Source organism: Bos indicus, chromosome 1 (assembly GCF_029378745.1).
Source record: "Bos indicus isolate NIAB-ARS_2022 breed Sahiwal x Tharparkar chromosome 1, NIAB-ARS_B.indTharparkar_mat_pri_1.0, whole genome shotgun sequence".
In the NCBI taxonomy this organism is placed as follows: Eukaryota; Metazoa; Chordata; class Mammalia; order Artiodactyla; family Bovidae; genus Bos; species Bos indicus.
In genome coordinates, this window is record NC_091760.1 from 71,448,862 (window position 1) to 71,466,035 (window position 17,174).

Consider the following 17,174-nt stretch of genomic DNA (forward strand, 5'->3'; position numbering starts at 1 on the left):
ATTAAAAGGTTACTCTGAGCTTTCCCAAAGCAAATGAAAGGGGGAAGAGTGTATGATAGTTTTCTTGGTATAATAACAGGAATAGAACTCAGCCAGGCAAAACAGTATGATCCCAAAGTCTCAAAGAAACAAGGCTTCTGAAGAACAGATGGAAGGTGTTTTCTTCCCTTACAGATGTGTCAGTAGGGCACTGATGACATTAGACCTGGGAGATCTAGATCAGCCTCCCTTTGTGGGCCAATGGCTTTTTGAGTCTTCTGTACCAAGCTGCAAAAGGAATTGCAATGATATGGGCATGCAATGATTCTGAGGAGACAAATTAGGATGCAAAAGTAAAGGAACTGATCATACAGGTAAAAGTCTCAAATACATAAAATATATAATACACATGTATACCAAGTCAAAACATATAAAATGAAACATTAGGTAAAATCACTTTGCCTTTATTTGGCTAATGACAAAAGCCAAAATAACTGAACAATAACAATTTAATAACACTCAGACAGAAAAAAAAAATACTGAACACCGATTAAGGAAAACGTCCTTGTGGACACCAGCACTGGTGATGGGGCCAACGTTTACACCAAGGCCAGTATTTCTTTCCAACACTCTTCTCAGGATCCACAATACAAAACAACTCAACCAATCAAATCTTTGTGTTCAAAACAGTCAGTGTCTCCCTAAGAATAGTGGGAAAGCCCACTTGAAAGCTAAGAAAACAGAACTGCAGTCATTTTAATGTTAAACCAACTACTTTTGTTTTCTACCCCAATCTAAGTACTAACATCAAACTTTGGCAGACAGAGTATCTTTCTTCTTTCTTTTCAAGAAAATTAACATTTAATAGTATAATCCCCAAAACATGTTCTACTTATTTGCAAAAATAATAGCTAGGGACCAGTCTTTATCCCATGACAATCTATTCCATGAGAGAAAACAAGAACAATCATTGTATGACCTTGAAAAATATAACTTTAAAAATACTTATATTGATAAGCTTGAAAAAAATACCATTAGTTAAAAACATTGTTAAGGGAGCTTTTCTCCTACCTGCATTGGTTCAACTTCTGGTGATAGTTTGCTGACAGAACATGTAAAAGCTATGGCTTTTAGGAAATTAAAAAAAAGCAGCAAGATAGACTTGATTTGGAAGGATTTTAGATATAGGGTTTGAAACAGGATTAATAAGGCAATGAGCTCCAGAAAGACAAAAGCTGCCCATAAGTCAAGAAAGAATAAAAAGCACTGTGAAGAATCATTGTGGATGGAATATTCAAAGACTTCCTGGACAGCTGTGTGGTCACAAATAAGAAAAATGTAACTCAGATGCTGCCTGCAATGTTATCAGTGATCAGAAAAGGTCAAAAGCTCTCTTGACCTCCCTCAAATTTTTTCTCTTATTCGGGACTTTCGACCTCTTCACATCCCCAACCTTCTTACCCAAGCCTCATCAAAATAATGGTCTTTGGCTCTAGTGATCAGAAGCAGCTGGAGCAGTACAAATGACCCATTTCTACTCCTCTAAAATTTCAACCTCTACCCTTCAGTGCTGTGGAGTCTAGTGTATGAAAAAAACAAACTTTCTGCCCAGCTCATCTCAAGGTAACTGATGAAATGGCACATCCTCACCACTGGCTACAAGGCTTCTGTCTCCCTTCTCCTTCTATTACAGAGAGAGGCTATAAGGCCAACCAACTTCTTAGGCTCTCCCATTTCTGCCACATTTGGCCTATTCAGGCTGACAGCTTTGCTTGTGCAATTTAGGGTTTAAGTAATATTAAAATTAATGTTAAAAATTAATATTAACAACACTAATATTTAAAGATTTACAGATCACACACACGGTTGTGGAATGCGAATCTCTAACCTCATTTAATTAGGCACAAATGATCAAATAATGCATCATCCCAACAACTTCCTCCACCCACCCACCGTTGTCCAGCACGTAGGATCACATTTATCCCAAAGTACCTAGCATGCTATGCCATAAAGTTTTTTGCTTTCAGTCAAAATTTCACGGAGATATACTGTGTTAGGAGACTGAGGCCACAGAGGCTCACCAGAAGGGGTGAGAGTTTTCCGACAACACGTACACATGCCAGTGCTGGCAGTCTCATGGAGCTTGTTGGCCTAGACGTCATACTCCAAGGACAGGATGTGCCCAAAGCAGCCCATCTACAGAGCAGAGAAGGCAGGCCAAACATTTGGGACCCAGACAATACCTGTGAGGAGTGACTGCAGGGAGGAAAATCACATTTGGATTGCCTCCCTTTCCAAATATACTTGGACATGTATTTTGAGAGAAAATGTAGGTGGGTTTCAGTGGTGATTTCACCATTTTTCTATCAACAGAAATGGGCAGAATTCCCAAAAAGGGAAGACTGAAGCAGAAAAGTTAAAATATATGATCCTACAAAGCTGGTATTGTAGGAAAACATTAACTTCAACAGTTTCAAAAAAAGGATTTCAAGCCAAAGCCTGTGTAAACTAGATTTGATAGTAAAAATAGCACTTCATGAGAAGAGTTAGAAATGTAATTTTCATGGGCCATCAGGACAGCAAGAGGTTCACTCTGTTTATTCCTCTACTCTGCTGCATTCTGCTTCTCTGGATGATCTGAGTTTTAAGAACCTAGGTAGTCCTGCTGTGCAGGCAGGCAGTAACTCTAGCCACTGGCCCTCAGGCATAAGAGCAAGTTTTACCAGAAAGTGTTCAGGAAAGGGATTATGAGATGCTCACAACCTTAGCAGAGGGGCAAAGATAAAATGTGGTTTTCTCAGCTGAAAACACTAAAACTCCACCCCCACAAGGGGTATTTATGAGTGATGAGATGGCCCTGGACAGAAGCAAATTTCCCCTGAACCTTATGATATGATAAGGATTAGGATTATGATAGATAATGATCTGCTAGGTCATGTGTTGTAGGATGCTACAAGCTGAAAAGGAGCTCATGCTCAACAGCAAGTGCTTAAGCTTCAGCATTCTCTGATGTGAAATTTAAGTGGTGAATCCCCTGGGCAACGTAAAAGGGAGATGGGGGCAGGCAGAGGGAGAGGGAGGGAATCTACCACACTCTTATAATGTGAGCCACTGGAGACTTGCTAGAGGGGCAGTGATGTGAGTCCCTGCCAGATGCCAACTCCCTGGGGAAAAGAAACACCTCATGGAGCACTGGTTCCAGTCAAGGATACTATTACAAGGGGAAGAGGTCAAGATAGGGCTTTAAAAAGGGGTGTGTTTCCTTATGCTTTTGCACCTATGTTCTCTGCAAACCTCTCTCAATATTCAATATGGTTATGAGCAACATGGATTAACAGATCATGTTGAAACTGCAGACATTTACAAAGTATCCTTTGTAAAAAGCTAGGAAATGAGTATTAAGACAGGAGTAGTAGGGCTAGGGACTTACTCCCAGAGGAAAATTAAACTGACTTTGTATAGGTTTGAGTATTGTCCAACTCCCCTCCTCAATCAGAGTAAACCTGAAAGTGTTCCTCCCTTTAAAGGCAGGAAGAATTTAAAGATTACAAAAAAGAGATTGACAAGAGCTCCCAAATAACTGGGCAACAGAATTTTCTGAGAGATGAACACAGCATAGAAACCGCAGCTGATGCCATGTGGTCTGGTTCCATCCCCATCAGTGTCTTCATGGACCCCATTGGGTCCAACAAGAAACTCCTCAGGGAGTAAGAAAAGTCAGACTCAGATCTCCTTCTTCCCACAGCCACACGGACACACGTGCCAGCAGTATACATTGGGGATTTGTGGCCGTTACTCAGCTTTTAGCTTTTTAAAAAAAGGAAACCAAGATTATGGTATTTCCCCTCCAAATCGCCCATCAGCATGGCTCACTGCCTGAAGGAGTTGGCAAGACAGTTTGCCTGAGAATAGAAGGCAAACACTACGGTGTATCAAGAAGAAAAGGCCTCTGGGTATTACACCACTTCCTTCTGCCCACTCCTCGGGGGCAAAAAATTAGTTCTACTTACTACGTTTGAAAGACTAATTTTTAAAAAATTAATAAAAATGACAATTTCCCTGTCAAGAGCACATGAACATAAACAGTAAAGCAAAGTCCATGGGGAGGGGATATGAATGCAGAACAGGCTTCTAAGATGTAGTTAGCCTCCTTCTTGGTGGGGATGGGTGATGTCTCTCCGAGGACAGGCTGTCTGGTCCCCCCATCCTAAGTCCTCTTGCCCCAACTGTCTTTCCTTTGTAGCTGTCCTTAGGATTAGTGTTGGGATCACAATCTGGAATTCAACAGAGAGCTTCTGAAGGTTGGGACAGAGGGAGGGGAGGAGAAAGGAGAGATGAAAATTTAGTCTTCTTCATCCTCACTGATATCATAGGCTGCAGACTTGTGTCTGGAGAGGTTTGTTGGGGAGGAAGGCGGGGAAGTCTTGCCAGAGAAGGGCCACCGGAAAGAGGGAGAGGGGGAACGTTCACGAGTGGGGCTGTTGCTGGGACTCTGCCTTGGACTGATGGCCTGCAGCATCCGGCCTTTCCCCTCTTTCAGCATATGTTTCTGGGGAGACCAAAAGGAAGAGTTAGAAGAAACCTATGGATCCTACTAACCAACGGAGGAGATCTGAGACTTCAAATTATCGTGAGTGCCCTCTGTAATGTCAAAAGTGACCAAGTAAGCCACAGATACAATTCTAAGCAATTTCTTAGTCAAAGTGGTTATGCTAGACTACATGTCTAAGGGGTCCCACCTGTTATCCACTGTCACCCAATCTTTGACTTCTATGTCAAAGGAATTCTTAAAAAGCTACTTGGTCTGTAGTCTAGGTTCTAGGCAAAAACAAAGGAATTAACTCAGACAAAAGGGTATCTACCTTAGTTTTGGGGATTTTCTGAAAATTCTATGTTCTCCATGAATAATCTATTCTGGCATCCAAGCACCCCCACAGCCAGATCATCTCTGATATCCTAGGGCTCATGTGCTAATAGCTACACATGCACCTCTTATCTAGCTCAAAAAGACCTTGCCTATTCCTCAAGGACAGAACTCCCACCTTACCCAGCAATCCTGCAGTGGCTGCTTGTAGTCGAGGCAGTGTTTTTTTTTTTTTTTTTTTAAACTGTTCTTTGCTCTTTCCTTTCCTTCTATCCAAAACTGTAATGTAGAAACAAGCTAGGCAAGGTTACTCACTTGTCACCATATTTGGAGGTTTATAGAGAGCTGGCAAAATTAGGCGAATGTATAACCACTTTCTGTAAAGATTTTTAAAACCTTTCTGGGGATAGTTGAAATATAGTTCTGCCCAATAAAGGGAACATATTAGATAACTTCTTATTGTCAATGTCCCTTTCTGCTCAAGGATTCTATAGTTCCTTTCACAGCATAAGAATTCCCTAGATTTTCCTGAATTTCCCTAAATAGCCCAGCAGGAAGGAACATACCAGCGCTCCTTCTGGACCAAACATTTCCAGGAAACTTCCAATGAATTCTCGGGATTTCTCTTCCCATTTCTGAATGAGGTCAATGCTTTTTTCTTCCACCTTCTGAACAAATTCCTTTGACTTTTCCTCCACATCTTTCACTTTCTTCTTTACTTTGTCAACTCGCTCCTGTAAGTGGTATTTCTTCTCCTGGATAAAGAAATAACTGTTTTGAGAAATAATACTCACTCTGACCTTCCATACCAAGGGGAAGGAAAAGACTTGGTTTGGTACTCTATTTAGACACTCCTTTCGGTCTTGAGAATTTCACTTTACTTTAATATATCCCATATTTCCCTACCATGGTAACAGAAAAGATATGCTCTGGATGGTCATCCTAAGTAAAAGTGTAATAATTCTAAGATTGTAGAGCCCAGGACTAAACTAAATGCACAGGGTAAGCCCAGTAACAGAGTGGCATATACCAAACAAACTCAGATTTTTAAGACAAAACATTAACTTGGAAGATAAACATGCCCAACAAAACCCAAAACCCCATTCTAGACAGAGATGTATATGTATAGGGAGGGAGCACCAAGATCACTGTACAGTACTGCCAACAACAAGTCAACTCTAACAGGTTGAAAAAGAAAGTAGTAGACCTTTTACTTAATTCATTTATTGTGCTAAAATTTTCCCTCCATCACTGGCTTATTCTATGACTACAGAGAAGTTTTTTTTTTTTTAACATCTGGAGGTCTGTTTGCTCATTCGCAAAGTAAGGATGATACTCATTGGTCCTGTCAGCTGCCCTAAAAATAAGGGAAAATTGTATGAACCCTCCCAAAGGGAGGGAAGGAGTCTTCAGCCAAATGAAAAGTGTTCTCATTTTCAGATCATAAAGGGGAAGGGGAGTATGTTTAGGATTCTTAAATACCTGAAAATAAATTCTGCAGTGTAACAACAGTGTAACAGTAGCCAGCGTTTATCTGCACAGATAAATCAATTTAGATGAAACTATTTTACCCATTCATAATTCACAGAGCTGGGAACAAATGAGGGAGCATGGTAAATTACTCACGTATACAAGACACAGCAGCTTTCTTCTTTTTAAATCAAGTTTACTGAGGTATAATTTATATACAAAATGTACAGCAGTTTGTTTCTAAGGGCAATATTAAGCTAAGATAAACTTGCTTTCATAATCAAATTTTAAAAGTTAGTTCCATGTGCCTTGAGAAGTTGCATGCAAAATGCTGTGTGTTACTATCCACACAGGGAGAAGATCCATAGTTTGCATCAGATTTATAAAGACCATACAATTAAAAAAAAGTTAAGAACTACTGTTTTAAATGTATTCAATATAAACACTGTACTTTGTAAGTTATACATTCTTATTTAATTGGCTGTATGTCCTTATATCAATGTTGTGATACTAGACCATAAAGGCAGATAATGCTTCTTTTTATAGAACAGATACATCCAAATGCTCTTTGTAAAAAGCCTGGCATAGTACTATGTGCAAAGAGGTATCCACTGAGCTTTTGGAGGTGATAATAAGAGCAGATTGAAGAGCAAGTTTAACTTAGACAAAGTGAGAGGCCACATGTCCTATAGGGCCAGGGAACTCTGGGATGAGGTTAGAACTTACATTGATAAAGCTGACATTGAGTTCCTTTGCTGTGTAGCCCCTCTGGAGGTTCCTCCTGGCATACACATCATAGTCACGGACAATTCGAGTGATGATGTCTGATGTGGAGATACCTTCTGTCCTCTGTGTTGGAGCAAACATGCCTAACCCAAAAACACAAATACTGTGATACTCTGAATAGCTCAGGCAGTAGGACTAGATGGAAACTGGGAGCCACAGTCCTTTCCTATCCTCAAAAAGCAGAGTCTGCTATTACTAAGTACAGTCTGAGATACTGACATACAGAAGGAACACTGAATGAAGGGTTAGGAGTAAGGAAATGTCCTAATATTAAGAAAAGAATGGGGCTGGAGAAGGGTTTCTTGAAATTAAAAAGACAACAAAAGTAGATGTTTAGACTGAGAACTGATGGATATGATGCTATGCTCACTTTAACCTCTTATCCAAAGTGTGACCTAAAAGTGGATGTTGAATTTCTCACTGTATAAATTTTCCTCTGTAGTGATGTGATTGAATATGTCATTATTCTGGAGACTCCATAAAATGAGGATGCACATCACCTTACTCACCTGCTTCCTTGATGTGCTTATAAACATCATCACTCCCAGCAGAAGAATAAGGGATGTCATCATGAGCCACAAAATCAATCTGAAAATAAGGAAACATCATTAAAACTCAGGATAACTGCTACTTAGAAAGAACCAGGCAACACTCTGTGGCCCAGAAAAAGGGCCACAAGGTGAAGCCAGGCCTCAAATGAACTTTTCTCTTTGTCTCTCCTTGCTCGGCTCATAAATTTCACAATTCTTTTACAAGTGATCCAACCTAACTGTTTATGGATCATAAACATGAAGTTAGCCAGTTTCTCTTCTAGTTGCTCCTCCTGGTTCCTGGAAGTGCTACCCTCACACTGAATACCAGTCACCACGGTGTGGGAAATAGGCCTGGAGGATTTTGTGGTATGCTAGCTAGTGGATGGAGTCAAGAAAAGAAGAAAAGAAACCTCCCTATCCTCCTGGCTGTACAAGCACTGGTCAAACACAGTTTCTAAAAATATGAGAAAGAAGTCACTTCTTTGTTAACTAGTTTCTCTCTAAGTCTGTGAGGTAAATGGGAACATAAAAATAGCAACCAAGAGCCCCATAAAAGACCTTTAGGTCTCAGATTTATCACTTTACTACTGTCAATAGCTCTTGCACTGGGATCAACAATCTTTCTAAACCTCAATTACTCCTTCTTGAATAGGCCGTATCTCCTTTGTTAATATAATTGCTAATACCACTATACAGCTCCAAGAAGCCATTGTAATGTTACGCTCATCAGGACTATGTCAGGAACTCTCAGCTAACATATCAATTACCCATGAACAATTTGTCAGGGACACAAAGGCAGCAAAGTGAAAATAAGAACGGTGAGCAAGCCAGACTCGTGACTGACGATATACTACAAACAAGGAGAGAAAAGGGAATCTGGGAGTCCCTCTAACCTCTTCTGCCTGGGCCTGCCTGGCCATGTTGCTGAGAATAATCTTGCTCTTCACCTTTGGTACCACTGGCTGCTAAATGTTGATGCAGAAAAGCTACAGAACTATAAAAGGTCTGTCCAAATCCTAAATAGTTGTAACAAATATCCCTTAGCTTCAGGCTTACCCAAATACTGCTTTTGAAGCACTTTGGCTACTTTTTATTTCCTGTCTCACTGGACAATTTACTTTTAACATTCTACACACCACTGTAGAGAACTGACAACATGCTTGCTGGTTCCTCAAGCTTGAGGGCCTCCAACCGGACCTGGTAAGTTCTTCTCAGCTATAAACCTGGTAAGTTCTTCTCAGCTATAAACCCATCTTTTGTAGGAAATCTGCTTTTTTAATGTGGGAAAATAAAAAGGAGATAAGGATTTTTATAATACCAATTCACTGAGACAAAGTGAGAAACATCCCTGGTTTCTGACCCCACATAATTTCTAGACTGAAATTAAAAGTCTTGAAACTAAATTTAAGCCAATACAAGATAAGTCCATGTTTCTATATCTTATTTCCTGGAATGTGAGCTCCTTGAGAGCGTGGAAAAAAAGCTATGACCAACCTAGACAGCATATTAAAAAGCAGAGACATTACTTTTCCAACAAAGGTCCATCTACTCAAAGCTATGGTTTTTCCAGTGGTCATGTATAGATGTGAGAGTTAGACTATAAAGAAAGCTGAGTGCTGAAGAATTTATGCTTTTGAACTGTGGTGCTGGAGAAGACTCTTGAAAGTCCCTTGGACTGCAAGGAGATCCAACCAGTCTATCCTAAAGGATATCAGTCCTGAATATTCATTGGAAGGACTGATGCTGAAGGTGAAAGTCCAATATTTTGGCCACCTGATGGGAAGAACTGACTTATTTGAAAAGACCTTGATGCTGGGAAAGATTGAAGGCGGGAGGAGAAGGGTACGACAGAGGATGAGATGGTTGGATAGCATCACCGACTCAATGGACATGAGCCTGAGTAAACTCCGGGAGTTGGTGATGGACAGGGAAGCCTGGTGTGTTGCAGCCCATGGGGTCGCAAAGAGTCAGACACAACTGAGCTACCGAACTGAACCGAGAGCATGGCTGGGGCTAGGTATACTCTAAAGAGGCTGGTACACTACGAGGATGTACACATCTATGGGGGAAAGAGTGGGGGTGCATAGAGGTTAAATTTCTAGCCCTGCTAGAGTGTAACCTGGTTATTTGGCCTCTCTGGCCCTGTTCTCATATGTAAAGTGGAAATAACTAATAACTACCCAACAGGACTTTCATGGGGAACAAATGAAATATAATGGATGTAAAAGCGCCTCTAAACCATCAAATCCAATAAAAATGTCAGGGATGACTATTATTAGAAGTAATAACATCATCATCTCTTTTATATTAAATTTACAGAGAAGGTAGAAATAAAATAAAGCTAGTGGAAAACTAGCCCAAGTACCAGAAGCCTTCAAAATTGAGGGAATTACAAAACAGGGAATGGGAACATGTACTCAGTTTCTTACCCGGTGTTCTGCCAGGAACTCTGGTGTCAGGGTCCAGGGGGCATTCCTCACCACCTCATCCACATAGCGGCAGTGCTGCACTGCATCATAGCGCTCATTTTCATTCATCACGGTGAAGCCTTTGAAGTTGTGTGTTAGCTCATCACTGCAAACTGAGTTCACCACATCATAAGGTTATAAGTCAAAGTCCCCTCTGCTTGCTTAACCACACCTCGGTCACTAACCTCTACCATTTCCTAGGATTGTAACCAAGCACCCCACTTGGATAACAATACTCTAAATGTACCTCAGTCTGGATAACAATGCTTTCTAATCCAAGATACACCTTCGGGAGCAATACTCACTATGTTCACACTTTGGAAAGGAGAAGATACAACAGAAGACTATGATCTTTGGCTTTGAAATGAACCTACTGTACATTTCTGCATCAATGAACAGTTTAAAAAAAAATGGTTTCCTATCAGACTGGAAAGTATCAGTTGCTCAGTCATGTCCGACTCATTGTGACCCCATGGACTGTAGCCCACCAGGCTGCTCCTCTGTCCATGGGATTCTTCAATCAAGAATACTGGCATGAGTTGTCATTCCCTTCTCCAAGGGATCTCCCCAATCCAGGGAGCAAAGCTGGGTCTCCCACATTGAGGGCAGCTTCTTTACTATCTGAGCCACCAGTTAAGCCCTATTAGCCTGGACTGGACCACATAACATTTGCTTAGCAGACTTTTGTACTTCAGCTGATTCAGAATGATAAACTGAGAGGCTTCCCAGGTGGTACAGTGGTAAAGAATCTGTCTGCCAATGCCAGGAGATGCAAGAGATGTGGGTTCGATCCCTGGGTTGGGAAGATCCCCTGGAGAAGGGCATGGCAACCCACTCCAGTACTCTTGCCTGGAAAATACCATGGACAGAGGAGCCTGGTGGGCTAGAGTCCACGGGGTCACAAAGTCACACACCTGAGCATGCACAGTACACATACAAACATACAGAGTCATGTTAGGGTGATAAACTGAAATCTAAAGTAAATGCTATTTTAAAGTAGGCGATAGGGGATCAGACTGCAGAAACCAGCCAAAACCAGTGAGATAAATCCTGGACATCTCAAGTCAATGAGCTTAGAGCATCTCTCTCCAGGTTTATACAGTTCAGATTTTAGATACTTCATGTTCTTCATATGCTTCACATTTTAAAAAGGCAACACTATATCCTTCATTTAAAAACCAAAATAAGAGTGAATGTACTCAGGTTATAAAGACAGGAGAAAAAGGGCTACTATAATTTTTTTCTGGACAGCACCTAAGTCAGTAGGTGTTTTCTTACCTCCCACAATGAGGTATGTATTAGGGAAAAGGTTCTTTGCTTGCATCAGAGCCCGGGCATGACCAGAATGAAATAAGTCAAATATTCCATCTGCATAAACTCTCACAGGCCGTTCACCTAAATCCAAAGGAAAGAATTTATCAGACAAACACACTGACTCAATATGTCATATTTAACAAATGGAAATGGCACTGTGTGACTGTTCAATTCTTGCACAACTCCCTTTTAAGGTGTTCTCTGGCTACTCACCTTAATTTGGGGTGTTTGGGGATTGTAAGGAATAACATCACAGAATTCCACAGACTCTCTTGGCATTATAGCCACGAACTCTCTTTGTCAGCCTGGGTTTACCAAATTGATCAGGTAATTGAGTTTCTTGATTATGTTTTCTTGAAGTTTTTTAAGAAGTGAAGGGAAGAGTTATACAAGAACTATATCTAAAACTTTAAAATCATCATTTTTGGTTTATATTTAAACTTCAGTTATGTTTAAACAGACTATAATTAAACTATAGTCTTGGCTGCCGGCTCTCATTTTCAAGCTGCTGTGATTACTAATGACTAACATTTTGCTTGAAAATAAAATACTTTGCTTTGAAAGTAAAGAGTGATCCAGAGGAGTGAGACTGAAAAAGAAGGAAGGTAAGCACCAGTTGTCAATCTATTGCTTCTCAGTCCCAGATTCACCCTCACTATCTGCTCTGTGGTAACAGATGGAATTTCTTCAAGCATTTCTCCTTGATAGTGAATATGTTACACCTTCTCAGTATACGGTGATTTAGAAAATACTTGAAAATCATATATAAATACTTTAGGACTTTATATTAGAGCTTTTCCTCTTTTCCTGTCCATTAGTGAAAATAATAAATGACTATCAACTTATTTTTAGTGGTAGTGGACTGTGAAAGAAAACGCAGGAAATGATTTCCTGGGGTACAAGGCTAATTCTAAAGTCAAGTAAACACACTGAGAAAGAAATTGATACAGTTGTTCATCATGCTTCAAATGATAAATCTAATGAGTCCTAGGCAACCTATTTCCACTACATGAATAAAAGAAGAGTTGTTTTACTGTAGCAGCAAAAAAGAACAGTAGGAACATGTGCATTATTTTTGGAAAGAAGTGTCAGAGCCTTATCAAATACACCATACTGAAGGTAGGGATAAGATACATCTCCTTCCTGCCTTGAGGACAATGAATCAAGAGAGAGGAAGCTGGTTCTCAGGAGGCTTATGGACTTTTCTTTATAGATAGCTTTATCCATAAATGAATAGTTTTTAAATTGAGAAATCATACACTGCTGATAGAAATATAAACTGGTAAAACTTTTAAGAAATGAAATTAGGCAATATCTGTCAAAAGACAAAGGACAAATGTTTATACCCTTTAGTCCAGCTATTCCAATTCTAGGAATTTATCTCATGGATATGTTTGTAAATATGTATGCAGATTGCATTATTCACTGCAGCACTCTTTGTAATAGCAAAACTTTGGAAACAACCTAAACTTCATTGGAAGACTATGACATGATCCACCCACTAAAACTGTGGGAAGACTTTGCTTATATTATTTGCTTAGATATCCATAGGAAATTGGCAATACTGGTTGCCTGCAAAAGGGATACTAGGTGGATGTGAGATAGTAGTGAGAGGAAGACATTTCACTCTGTGTCCTTTTTCAATGTTAGGTCATGGGAACGCATCGATTTTATAGGAAGTAAAATTTTTAAATAAATACACCAATACAACAAAAAACGGAGAAATAATATGATGGATTTAGGAGTCAGAAAAAGTTATAGCTTAAGCTTGCCAACAAGCTACATTCCTATGTAATCTTAATCTCTTTAAGTATCAGTTTCCTCACCTACAAAACAAAGCAGCCCCCGCCCAATCTGAGTAGTATAGTCTCTCTTCAACATCCTAGAAATCATGACCATGAAGCAACTAACATACTTCTATCTTTCCTAAACAAGTCCAGAGTAGTTATGATCTCACTTTATTTGATCCTAAAAGACAACAGATAGAATATAAAACTTGAGAATATTGTGCTGGTGTTCTTTCCATTAGTATATAACAAGGGCAAAGTGAGATGAGGAGATTTAGCTCAATAAACACACTTCCTGGAGAGTGCCAGTAGGACAGAATGCTGTTAACACTGAGTGGCTATTTGCCAGCAGTTAAACATCCACATCAGGAAGTTCACGGTTCACATATTGCTTGAAGCCTGGCTTGGAGAATTTTGAGCATTACTTTACTAGCGTGTGAGATGAATGCAATTGTGTGGTAGTTTGAGCATTCTTTGGAATTGCCTTTCTTTGGGATTGGAATGAAAACTGACCTTTTCCAGTCCTGTGGCCACTGCTGAGTTTTCCAAATTTGCTGGCATATTGAGTGCAGCACTTTCACAGCAGCATCTTTCAGGATTTGGAATAGCTCCACTGGAATTCTATCACCTCCACTAGATTTGTTCGTAGTGATGCTTTCTAAGGCCCACTTGACTTCACATTCCAGGATGTCTGGCTCTAGGTCAGTGATCACACCATTGTGATTATCTGGGTCGTGAAGATCTTTTTTGTACAGTTCTTCTGTGTATTCTTGCCATCTCTTCTTAATCTCTTCTGCTTCTGTTAGGTCCATACCATTTCTGTCCTTTATCGAGCCCATCTTTGCATGAAATGTTCCTTTGGTATCTCTGATTTTCTTGAAGAGATCCCTAGTCTTTCCCATTCTGTTGTTTTCCTCTATTTCTTTGCATTGATTGCTGAAGAAGGCTTTCTTATCTCTTCTTGCTATTCTTTGGAACTCTGCATTCACATGTTTATATCTTTCCTTTTCTCCTTTGCTTTTCGCTTCTCTTCTTTTCACAGCTATTTGTAAGGCCTCCCCAGACAGCCATTTTGCTTTTTTGCATTTCTTTTCTATGGGAATGGTCTTGATCCCTGTGTCCTGTACAATGTCACGAACCTCATTCCATAGTTCATCAGGCACTCTATCAGATCTAGGCCCTTAAATCTATTTCTCACTTCCACTGTATAATCATAAGGGATTTGATTTAGATCATACCTGAATGGTCTAGTGGTTTTCCCTACTTTCTTCAATTTAAGTCTGAATTTGGCAATAAGGAGTTCATGGTCTGAGCCACAGTCAGCTCCTGGTCTTGTTTTTGCTGACAGTATAGAGCTTCTCCATCTTTGGCTGCAAAGAATATAATCAATCTGATTTCGGTGTTGACCATCTGGTGATGTCCATGTATAGGGTCTTCTCTTGTGTTGTTGGAAGAGGGTGTTTGTTATGACCAGTGCATTTTCTTGGCAAAACTCTATTAGTCTTTGCCCTGCTTTATTCCGTATTCCAAGGCCAAATTTGCCTGTTACTCCAGGTGTTTCTTGACTTCCTACTTTTGCATTCCAGTCCCCTATAATGAAAAGGACATCTGTTCAAGCTGGTTTTAGAAAAGGCAGAGGAACCAGAGATCAAATTGCCAACATCCGCTGGATCATAGAAAAAGCAAGAGAGTTCCAGAAAAACATCTATTTCTGCTTTATTGACTATGCCAAAGCCTTTGACTGTGTGGATCACAATAAACTGTGGAAAATTCTGAAAGAGATGGGAATACCAGACCACCTGATTTGCCTCTTGAGAAATCTGTATGCAGGTCAGGAAGCAACAGTTAGAACTGGACATGGAACAACAGACTGGTTCCAAATAGGAAAAGGAGTACGTCAAGACTGTATATTGTCACCCTGCTTATTTAACTTATATGCAGAGTACATCATGAGAAACGCTGGACTGGAAGAAACACAAGCTAGAATCAAGATTGCCGGGAGAAATATCAATAACCTCAGATATGCAGATGACACCACCCTATGGCAGAAAGTGAAGAGGAACTCAAAAGCCTCTTCATGAAAGTGAAAGTGGAGAGTGAAAAAGTTGGCTTAAAGCTCAACATTCAGAAAATGAAGATCATGGCATCCGGTCCCATCACTTCATGGCAAATAGATGGGGAAACAGTGGAAACAGTGTCAGACTTTATTTTTCTGGGCTCCAAAATCACTACAGATGGTGACTGCAGCCATGAAATTAAAAGATGCTTACTCCTTGGAAGGAAAGTTATGACCAACCTAGATAGCATATTCAAAAGCAGAAACATTACTTTGCCAACAAAGGTTCGTCTAGTCAAGGCTATGGTTTTTCCTGTGGTCATGTACGGATGTGAGAGTTGGACTGTGAAGAAGGCTGAGCGCCGAAGAATTGATGCTTTTGAACTGTGGTGTTGGAGAAGACTCTTGACAGTCCCTTGGACTGCAAGGAGATCCAACCAGTCCATTCTGAAGGAGATCAGCCCTGGGATTTCTTTGGAAGGAATGATGCTAAAGCTAAAACTCCAGTACTTTGGCCACCTCATGCGAAGAGTTGACTCATTGGAAAAGACTCTGATGCTGGGAGGGATTGGGGGCAGGAGGAGAAGGGGACGACAGAGGATGAGATGGCTGGATGGCATCTCTGAGTCGATGGACGTGAGTCTCCGTGAACTCCGGGAGTTGGTGATGGACAGGGAGGCCTGGCATGCTGTGATTTATGGGGTCGCAAAGAGTCGGACACGACTGAGTGACTGATCTGATCTGAAACATCCACATTAGGCCAAATCACGCTGAACTTTCTTGGATCAGCCCCAGATGTGCCTCTTGCTCTGTTCAGCCTTTTCCCCAGCACCCCAACCTCTCAATTCTCTATGTCTTAACCCAAGTCTTTGGAAAATCCAGGCTAGTGTATTAATCAACTGACCAGAAGGGGCCACTGTTGAACTAAAAATCTAGGGAGAAAGAACGCGTTTTGCATTCTTTTATCAAGTGGCTATGGGCCAGGATGACTATACCCTTTGACCTACATCTGCTGTTTCAGCACATTATCAAGAGCAACTGCTTTCACTTTCAAAAATGGTCTTGATTTGGATTATAAATTATAGTCTTTGCACTACTTCTAGACTAAATAACTAGATGTTCTCCTTTAAACAGAAAAGACCTGGGTTTCAATTTATTATTTCTTTTAATATATTCTCTCAAATAGCTACCATTGAAACATTTCATCTTTAACAGATTTCCATTGCCCTTCAGACTCTTGCCTTTTTATTCTTTTCTAAAAGTGAAAAAAGTCCTTTTGTCTTCTAAAAGAGACAAGAATAGGAAGTCAAGAGATACGTAGAGTAACAGGCAAATTTGGCCCTGGAATACAAAATGAAGCAGGGCAAAGGCTAACAGAGTTTTGCCAAGAGAATGCACTGGTCATAGTAAACACCCTCTTCCAACAACACAAGAGATGACTCTACATATGGACATTACCAAATGGTCAATACCGCAATCAGAATGATTATATTCTTTGCAGTCAAAGATGGAAAAGTTCTATACCATCAGCAAAAACAAGATCAGGAGCTGACTGTGACTCCTTACTGAAAATTCAGACTTAAACTGAAGAAAGTAGGAAAAACCCTAGACCATGCAGGTAGACCTAAATCAAATCCTTTACGATTATACAGTGCAAGTGACAAATAGATTCAAGGGATTAGATCTGACAGACAGAGTGCCTGAAGAACTGTGGATGAAGGTTTGTGACACTGTACAGGAGGAGATGGTCAAAACCATCCCCAAGAAAAAGAAACACAAAAAGGCAAAATGGTTGTCTGAGGAGGCCTTACAAATAGCTGAGAAAAGAAGAGAAAAACTTCCAGATGTTCAAAAGGTAAAGGAGAAAAGGAAAGAGATACCCATCTGAATGCAGAGTTCCAGAGAATAGCAAGGAGA

The 17,174-nt window shown here is 40.3% G+C and overlaps 1 protein-coding gene across 4 annotated transcripts in view; it reads right to left on the reverse strand.

Moving 5' to 3' along the window:
* Window positions 1–427: 427 nt before the first annotated feature.
* PCYT1A (phosphate cytidylyltransferase 1A, choline) overlaps window positions 428–17,174 on the reverse strand; it is a 49,438-nt gene continuing 32,691 nt past the window's right edge. For all 4 annotated transcript variants that reach the window (XM_070789146.1, XM_019957316.2, XM_070789133.1 and 1 more), the window contains 6 exons: window positions 11,379–11,495; window positions 10,062–10,213; window positions 7,609–7,687; window positions 7,040–7,182; window positions 5,410–5,598; window positions 428–4,528 (listed from right to left, as the gene is read on the reverse strand). In XM_070789146.1, coding sequence (XP_070645247.1) covers window positions 4,322–4,528; window positions 5,410–5,598; window positions 7,040–7,182; window positions 7,609–7,687; window positions 10,062–10,213; window positions 11,379–11,495 — 887 coding nt within the window. In that variant the 3' untranslated portion in view covers window positions 428–4,321. The remainder of the gene's footprint in view (window positions 4,529–5,409; window positions 5,599–7,039; window positions 7,183–7,608; window positions 7,688–10,061; window positions 10,214–11,378; window positions 11,496–17,174) is intronic.